Source organism: Oryzias melastigma, linkage group LG24, assembly GCF_002922805.2.
Source record: "Oryzias melastigma strain HK-1 linkage group LG24, ASM292280v2, whole genome shotgun sequence".
Classification (NCBI taxonomy): Eukaryota; Metazoa; Chordata; class Actinopteri; order Beloniformes; family Adrianichthyidae; genus Oryzias; species Oryzias melastigma.
The window spans coordinates 10,467,202-10,475,409 of NC_050535.1; the positions used below are offsets into that span (position 1 = coordinate 10,467,202).

The 8,208-nt window shown below is 39.1% G+C and overlaps 3 protein-coding genes across 3 annotated transcripts in view; all 3 read right to left on the reverse strand.

The window, feature by feature from the left end:
- Positions 1–980: 980 nt before the first annotated feature.
- On the reverse strand, positions 981–2,880 carry fkbp3 (FKBP prolyl isomerase 3). Its single transcript, XM_024291253.2, has 7 exons — positions 2,704–2,880; positions 2,493–2,594; positions 2,317–2,418; positions 1,710–1,845; positions 1,574–1,641; positions 1,407–1,504; positions 981–1,182 (listed from the first exon to the last, which is right to left on the reverse strand). Exons 1-7 carry the CDS (start codon positions 2,860–2,862, stop codon positions 1,128–1,130), a joined length of 720 nt encoding a protein of 239 aa, XP_024147021.2. The 5' UTR covers positions 2,863–2,880; the 3' UTR covers positions 981–1,127.
- An 872-nt stretch (positions 2,881–3,752) lies between these two features.
- Positions 3,753–5,535, reverse strand: faua (FAU ubiquitin like and ribosomal protein S30 fusion a). The gene is made up of 5 exons (XM_024290566.2): positions 5,420–5,535; positions 4,483–4,564; positions 4,248–4,392; positions 4,078–4,133; positions 3,753–3,962 (listed from the first exon to the last, which is right to left on the reverse strand). The coding sequence occupies exons 2-5, from the start codon at positions 4,555–4,557 to the stop codon at positions 3,837–3,839; spliced, it is 402 nt and encodes a 133-aa protein (XP_024146334.1). The 5' UTR covers positions 4,558–4,564; positions 5,420–5,535; the 3' UTR covers positions 3,753–3,836.
- Positions 5,536–6,092: 557 nt separating this feature from the next.
- prpf39 (PRP39 pre-mRNA processing factor 39 homolog (yeast)) overlaps positions 6,093–8,208 on the reverse strand; it is a 7,947-nt gene continuing 5,831 nt past the window's right edge. The window contains exons 12-15 of the mRNA XM_024290559.2: positions 7,128–7,312; positions 6,963–7,046; positions 6,769–6,883; positions 6,093–6,677 (exon numbers count right to left, since the gene is read on the reverse strand). Of these exons, the coding sequence (XP_024146327.1) occupies positions 6,591–6,677; positions 6,769–6,883; positions 6,963–7,046; positions 7,128–7,312 (471 nt within the window). The 3' untranslated portion in view covers positions 6,093–6,590. The remainder of the gene's footprint in view (positions 6,678–6,768; positions 6,884–6,962; positions 7,047–7,127; positions 7,313–8,208) is intronic.

Consider the following 8,208-nt stretch of genomic DNA (forward strand, 5'->3'; position numbering starts at 1 on the left):
AATATGATACATATCGCAATACATGTTTCACAATGCGATACGTATCCTGATAGATGTCTCACAATACGATACATATCCTGATAGATGTTTCACAATACGATACATATCCCGTTAGATGTCTCAGAATATGATACGTTCGCGATACATGCCTCACAATATGATACATATCCCGTTTCATGTCTCACAATACGATACATATCGTGATATATTCCAAGACTGTACCAGAACAATTTTTCTTTTGAATATTAATCCGTCATTCATTGTAATAAAATGGTTTAATACTTTTTATTGCATAATCACACTAAGCGCTTCAACTGTATACTGATACTGGCAGCAACGTGGCAGAGTTTCAGTCCTGTACCCATCCCAAGTAAAAAACTAAGTAGTACATGTCTCATAACAACAAAAACCGCAAAGCTAAATGAACTTTTAACACAAGCTGAATCTTGTGATATCTTGTTGTTCCTCAAAGAGGCTGTTTTGCTATGCTGCCAACTACTGGTTGTGGGTTTAGGTGGAAAACAAAAGTAAGACGCTGAAAGATCCTAAAAAATAATGAAATAAACATTGTCTTGTCAGCACATCAAATCAATAAAAATATGTCCAAATGAAATAATATATCACCAATTACCACCAGGTAAGTATGAATTATGATTACTGACCTTCAATTGATTTTCTATGGCAGTCGGCATTCAAAAATCTGTCAAAATGTTTTTGTCTGGTTTTGGTAAACTACAAAGCCAAACCCTTTGCTGGAATGGGACTGCAGCCATCAGCCTTCATCTGCTCTTTTACTTTTCTTTTTTTTTATTTTACAGTTACTTTTTAAGATTGAAAAAAAAAAATCAACCAAAGAGCCACATTGAAGGGGTAAAGGAGCTACATGTGGCTCCAGAGCTTCAGGCTGCAGATCCCTGATATACATAAAAAAAAACATCTTATTTTAGCGACCCACTCAAGACAGAAACACGACTGAAGACTTTATCTGACAGAAAACAACTTTATTAGCTAAGAGTTTGTAAACAAAATAAAATGAGGCGCTTTTCTGGTGTTGCCCTGCAGTTGTTTTCAGGAGGCTTCATGCTGGACAAAAACTTCCACCACAGGGATGCGTCGGTACAGAGCGGTTAGTCAATGGAGACCAGTTCAACTTCAAATATCAGCTTTGCGTTTGGAGGAATTCTGGAAAAGATTAAGTTCAGGAAAAAAGCTCTAGCAGACCTTTAGCATCAACAAGAGAACATGAGAGCTGGAGAAGTAGACGTGGACTAAAGTCACGGTTCTCTCTGAACTTTTTGTTCCATAATGTATGAAATTAAGCTGTTTCTGCAAATGTCTCAGTCTTGTGTAAACCCTGTCATCCACATCTGCACATTTCAAAATAAGAGTCTTGCAGTAAAGGATACTTGGAGTCCGGAAGGCCCTTCTTTCCGTACGCCCACTCCGGTTCGATTTCCAGCCGTGCAGTTTCACCCTTGCTCATGGTCAGAAGGGCTTCGTCCCACTGCGGCGACAGCAGGTGATGGGTGAGTCGAAGTAAATAAACAAGAGAGGAGGTAAACACAGAACCTACCCCTCGGATCACTTTCCCCACGCCCACTTTGAAGCTCAGCGGCTTGGCCTGCTTCTTCTTCTTTGCCGCTACAGAAACAACAAAAGCGGTGACGATTGAGGCGCGAGGAACAACCAAGTCCAGCGGCTCCTGGTACCTGAGGGAACGTTGGTGTCGAAGACGGTCCCGTCCTCCAGGGATCCCGTGTACCAGCAGCTCACGGTATCCCCCTTCTTCGGGATGTTGGTCTTGTCGCCTTTTTTCAGGGTGGTTTTGCTGTATTTAGGAGGACCCTGAAAATGAGAATCAGCAGAGATTTATGGGATGGAGGGAACAGCACGTTTCTGGCATCTTGTTTCCAGCTTTTGTAGAGCTCTTCAAAATAAATAAGTCCGTTCTTTCAACATAGTCGCATCCATTTGTCTGAATAATCTTTCTGCCCTGATAACTCTTTTTGTGTGTTATTTAGTGCAAGTTATAAACTGACCAATCAGATGCCTCAATAAAAGTAGCTGGACAAATTCTCCCAAGCCCATTTTCAAGTGGTAGGGGTGTGGCCTTCCAACAAGCTCACTCCTGATTGGTAGGTATGGTTGCCATAGAAAAGTGGCTACCCACTGACAACATGGTTCCAACATGGTGGTAATCTGTATGTAAAACATGGCTTCTAAATTGGCAGTAAGCCATTTTCTAAGGGTGACATCACACTGTCTCGGTCCAGGTATCATGTACAGTCAATGGTTGGAATTAAAGGCAGACATTACCTCGTCCACAGGCTCTGCCTTCACCTCTTTGGGTTTATCTTCAATTTTCACCGCCTTCACCTTCTCCGTCAGCTCCTCCTCTGGTTCAGTCCCTTTAAACCTCTGCAGGTCACATATTTGTATTTTTGAATCAAACCTTTATTAACCTGATGCACAAACTCACCAGCGTCCCTCACCTTGCTCTCAAACAGCTGGTTGTAGGCGACCACCAGCTGCTCCTTATTCGCCGTCTTGGTGACATTTTTTATGTTTCCAAGTAGCTTGTGCTCTGAAAGGAACTGCAAGACAATCATTACATCATCAAGCTGAGACGTGCTGGACCAAAATAACCGCTCTGCTGCATCACAGCGGCGAGGTAGCAAGCCCGCGAGCGCGTTGTTTTCGTACCGAGTGCGCCGCGTGATCCTGTAAAAACTTTATTAGGTCTTTTTTGGCCACACTGTCACTCTTGAGCTGCTCGTCGCTCCACTCGCGCGTGGGTCCGTCCGCCATTTTTAGTGCGGGCACTCCAGCTTCTGTCTGATTGGCTGTGCTTGGAAACGTCATTCCGTCGACGAATATCTTTCAAAATAAAAGCTTATTTTTGTGACTTGACAAAAATGCTTCATTTTACTGATTTGCTGGAAAGCCATACATAAAAAAACGCAATTTAGTCTTATTTATTTCTAAAACTTAAACTTAGTTTTTGTTTACCAAAAACTTTTCTTTGCCATGTCAAAAATAATTTATTTTATTTTATTTAAAAAGTCATTCATATAAACAAGGAAAAAAAAGTTCAACAAAGCACTTAAGCACGTTAATAATGAAGGGCAAATAAGTTAGAAAAAGAATAATTTTCACTTATTCTTTTAATTTAACAATCTATAAATATGCTCTTATTTTTTAAGTCAGTAAAAATGTTTACTTACATCACTGCTGCTTGCCATGTTACCCAAATTACATTTGTAACAAATGTAATTACTAAGAATGATACTTCACAATTTCTTAATGATCTCAAATGCAGATACATTTTTTAAAACTTGTGATTTTAAACCTTTACTTCATTCTTGTGAAATCGGCCTTTCACTTGTTTTTTGTGCAGCTGCTGAAGTGAAACACCACTGAAGTTCATCCAGGTGTTTTGAAATTCACTTTATTTTCTGCTTGCCATTTTTAATGGTTGATATAACACCAAAACATTCCAAACATTTAACAAGTGTCACAGGAGGATTCTGTCTTAAAGTAATTTAAGAAATGTGTCCTTGTTTTGATTAAGAAATAAAAAGAATGAAATTTGAGCAAAATAACTAATTTGCAGCTGATTTTACATTCCAAACCAGAAGAACTGAAGTCTATTAAAAGAAGAACACAATTTTTGAGGCTGAATGTGATGAAATATCTGCCTTAAACGATCAGTTACTCATTTGGGAACGTATTAAACGAGACGAGAGCCGGGGAAGCCAGAGCAGCGTTTTTATTCTGTACAGAAGATGTCAAGTGAAAACATCCAGCTGTGCCGGTCCACCTTGAGGCACAAACTCTTAGGAGTTGGCATTGGGCCCCTTCTTCTTGCCGAAAGTGGGAACGACGTTGACGAAACGGCGGTTGTACTGGATGCGGCGCTTGGCGCGGCCGGTCTTCTTTTTCTTCTTCTCCTGCTTGTCAACCTGAACAAGATAAGGGATAAGCGTTAGGATGGAGACCAGCGAACGACACACAACAGGAGCTACACGTCTCTAAAGCTTGAGGTTCAATTATACATCAGCTTTAAAAAACTCTCACCTTAGGAGTCTGTCCTCTCACTTTTCCAGCACGAGCCAGAGAGCCGTGCACTTTTCCTGTTTGGAGGATAAAAGATTGTATTTAATTTTTGAACTATATAGTAAATCTAAGTAGCATTAGGTAAGAATCCACACAGAATTAAGAAATTAAGGTTTCATCTTTATTCTGACCTCCCAGCAGCCTGCCAGTCACCTCCAGGGTGCACAATTCTGAGACGCCGCAAGACACCAGGGAAGCATCATCCTCCAAAGGACAGCCTGTGAGCATCAGCACCTGATCCTCCACCAGGATTCCCTCCAGAGTTTGGACATGAGCCTGAAAGACATCAAGCGATTGTTTCAAAATGTCTCCACCAGCAGGCAGGCAGGCAGGCTTTCATTGTGGTAAATTCGGGTGCTGCGTTACCTTGATCTGGCCAACCGTCTCCTCTCCGGTCACCTCGAGGGTGTGAGTGTTCTGGGCGCGCAGGAAGAGCTGCATCTTCACGCTGAGAAGACAAAAACAAGCTAAATAAACTAGCTGGTATAAACAGAAATGGCCAAAATACAAGCACCTGAAAGTTTTTATATATTGAACAGATCACATTAAATGTAAACATTTTTGTGATGTTTTATTGTACGCTTGACAATGTCAAATTAAATACTTTTACCTAGAAAACCCTTCTAGTATTAAAAAAAAAAAAGCTTCAAACCACAGACTTTTCAGCAATGTGTTAAGCTTTTGCCATTTTTAAATCGTTTATTTATATTTGTTAGGCTATTTGTTTGTTTTAAACTATAATATTTGCATTTTCCACTGCAGTTACATCACGTTTTTGCATTGACTAGTTTAATTAATGTATAAGCTATCATCAATTTTTTACAGATGAATTCTATTTAAACAACAAAAAAAAAATTGAAATTTAGACGTTCTTAAATTTACCTTCTCATCTGAGTTTAACTACAAACATTCACCTACAAACTTTCAAAATAAAACTTGGTTTTCTGGTCGGTACACATCAACGAATCAGTTCGCGTCTACGGTAAAATATCTCATCTCTACGTTGGTACTAACATAGTTCGATGCATGCAAAAGAAAATAAAAAGTTTGAAGTTTAGCCAGAAGATAAGCCGAAACGCAGTTTGAACCTTAACGCAACTCTTCCGGCTAACTCTATTAGCATTGCTAGCCACATGGACATGCGCTTCTCAAAATGCCTTAAAAACATCCAAATTATTGCTTCGTTTCACAACAAATGCTGCCGCATTTGACGTATAAACTTCTTATGAGTTCACTTATAAGCTAAAATGCTTGCTGAATTGTTTTAATGAAGGGTTTTGATTGAAAAAACAAACGACCAAACCTCGTTTGATGCTCGTTGATCTGCGATCAGCGGAAAAAGGGCTGCCGTAAGGGTAGCAATGCGCATGTGCACGATTACGTAAGTACTTACGTACACAGCCATTTTTTTATTCAAACTTTATTTAAAAAGAAGAAAACAGGCGGTTTGAAGAGGTTCAGTGAAATAAATCGGTTTATTTTTGACACAATGAAATGAGAAACAGTAAATATGTTGGTAAAAAAAAAGTTTGAGAATAAAACTACAAGGAAATACTATTGGAGGAAGACAAAGGAGGTTTATGTAAAGGAGGACATGAGGAGGGTTGTTGTGCATGAGAGGGATATAAAAGTCAGAAGATACTTAACTTTATTGAAGCAAAGTCCAACTAAAACCATAAAAATGACAGGTGTAACTAAAACACGTGTAAATAGAAAGTAAAACTAATTTATAATTGCAATAACACTGCTTGAGTCAGAAATGCTTTGTCAGGCCTTTTCAATTTTTTTTCTAAAAATATATCGAAGTAATTTACAAATATGTCTTTTGAAATGTTAGATTTGTGTAACTGCAATGATTTTGAAAATGCTTGTGTAACCTTGAAATGAGTCCTCTCAAATTGAGAAACAAAATATTTCTCCTAAAAATTTAGCATTGGCATAAAGAAACCGTCACAAAAAAAGATCAAACACGACACTTGAAGATAGCAATCTCTTTATTATGAAATAACCTTTAAAAAAAAAAAAAAAAAGGAAAAGAAAAACTTCTTTGTCCGGAGAAACCAACATATTAAAATTGTACCAATGTGGAAGAAACCAAGACTCAAACATCAGTAGTGGGTTTGAATCTAAAAAGACAAAAACTAACCAATTGGATCTAAAAAAAACAAAACAAAAACAAAAAAGATAAAGCTAACCACTGAAATATTGATCTCCCTTCAAAACACCACTCATTTCCTGAAAAGGGTTTTTGGAAAATAAACTGCAAAAGAATTATACCAGTCTTCAAAACCTGTTCTAAACCAAGCCAGAATGAGCTTTTAGCTTCTGGGTTCAACTACTCAACAGAAGTGGGAGGAGAAATGAAAATCATGCTGTGCAGTTTGGGGGTTGAAAGAGACGGTTTCTTGATAACCAACTATTTCAATGTTCAAAAAGGTTTGAGGAGGCCTGGGTCTTCACGTCGGCTGTGTCTATCATGTGGGAGGAGGGGGGTAGTACTGGTTGTACTGGTTGTACTGGCCGTACTGTCCCCAGGAGTTCTGTCCCCAGGCGCCGTAATGCTGCAGACGACAAAGAGTCGAGTTTAGCGCTGAAGATGAGCATCAGAACCCAGAGGGGAAGCTGCACGCCAACACAGAGGTGACAGGTTACCTGGTACCAGTTGTAGTTGTAGGCAGAGTTGTTCGCCGTCATGTCGGTCATTGAATTTGCTGCGACTACAGAGCCGTCGTCTGCTCGCTGCCTTTTAGCATCTGGTTCCAGAGAGCTGAAAGGAGGAAACGAGCAGATTAGAAGTCTGCACTGAAGCTTTTAGAGGTTTCCCAAACACAGAAGCGTTCCCTCACTCGTCACATCCGTTCTCTGCTTTCCTCTTTGCAGAATCGCTTTCTCTTTGTAGTCTTTGTTGTTCTTCATATGCAGCTACCAGCCTGGAAAACATCATTAAAGGCGTCATTAAAGGATGCTGCTGCAGACATTTTCACTCCTCCCTCACAGATAACCACACTCACGTGTTGATGTCCGTGCCAAAGTCTTCCAGGAACTCCACCTTCCGCTGAGCAAACAGGACCAGGGTGTCCAGAGGCATGGGGCTCCGGATCGCTCGGTCGAAACAGACCAGAACCTCCGCCTGGTTCTGGGTCACGTCTCCGCTGCACTCCATCTCCAGGAGGTTCAGATATAACTTGGAATTTGTCTTTGGAGGCAAAAGATAAAAACATTTCAAGACCAACTTTGAACAGAAAACCAACACAGTCATATTATTATTCTGAACACTTTCTGTATTTTACAAAGACAAAAAAAACTGCTTATACTTCTAATTTAGTATTTTCCATTTCTTACCCTATCTTATCTACATTTCTTTATTGTATTTGTACACTTTCGTTTTAGATTGTTGGTTTTCTGACTTCTTGACCAGATTGGCTTCTAAAGGGATCCTGATCTCAATAGGTTCTAATCTGATTAAATAAAGATTTAAAAAATCCATCTTGCAGGATTCACAGCAGGATCAAAATCCCCGGGAGGTTTTAATTGACATTACAAGCAGAGAGAAAGAAGGCACCATTAGATGGACACCAACACTATGTTTTCCTGCATTTGGTCTTTCAAAATCCAAAGGAAATTAAAATGCACACCAACATTTTGAAGTTCTATTAAAAAGAAAACTTGTAATTGAGCACAGAAAACCAAAGTTTACACTTTTGCTTCATTGTGTTTGTCAAACAAGAGAAAACCCAGAAAATTCATTAGAACTGAAAACTTCAGAAAAAACCTTTAAAGGTTCAGGAATCCTTATTTGACTGTTTCATTATCAAATTCTGTATTTTAAGTCTTTATGTAGCCAATACCCGAATTATTCTCCCTAGACTCAAACAGCAAATGGGAAGATGTAATCGATTTAGTATGTGGACTAAAACCTTTAATACAAACAAATTTTAAACATACACTTAAATAAGCAAATAAGTGCAAAAAGGGCCTTTTTTCTGGCCAGTATGGAAATAATTTTAGAAAAACCAAAAAATGTGTCTGCTCAGCTGAAAGCATCAAGACTTGATAACATCATCAGTTGCTACCAGAATCCCACTTTAAATC

Excerpts from the sequence above, each read along its gene's own strand:
- faua (XM_024290566.2), bottom strand. The coding sequence starts at position 4,557 with ATGCAGCTCTTCCTGCGCGCCCAGAACACTCACACCCTCGAGGTGACC. Across the intron at positions 4,393-4,482 it reads AGACGGTTGGCCAGATCAAG|GCTCATGTCCAAACTCTGGA; the intron begins GTAACGCAGCAC and ends GATGTCTTTCAG. Across the intron at positions 4,134-4,247 it reads GACTGGCAGGCTGCTGGGAG|GAAAAGTGCACGGCTCTCTG; the intron begins GTCAGAATAAAG and ends TCCTCCAAACAG.
- fkbp3 (XM_024291253.2), bottom strand. The coding sequence starts at position 2,862 with ATGACGTTTCCAAGCACAGCCAATCAGACAGAAGCTGGAGTGCCCGCA. Across the intron at positions 2,419-2,492 it reads ACCAGCTGTTTGAGAGCAAG|AGGTTTAAAGGGACTGAACC; the intron begins GTGAGGGACGCT and ends TGTGACCTGCAG. Across the intron at positions 1,846-2,316 it reads AGGCAGAGCCTGTGGACGAG|GGTCCTCCTAAATACAGCAA; the intron begins GTAATGTCTGCC and ends TCTCATTTTCAG.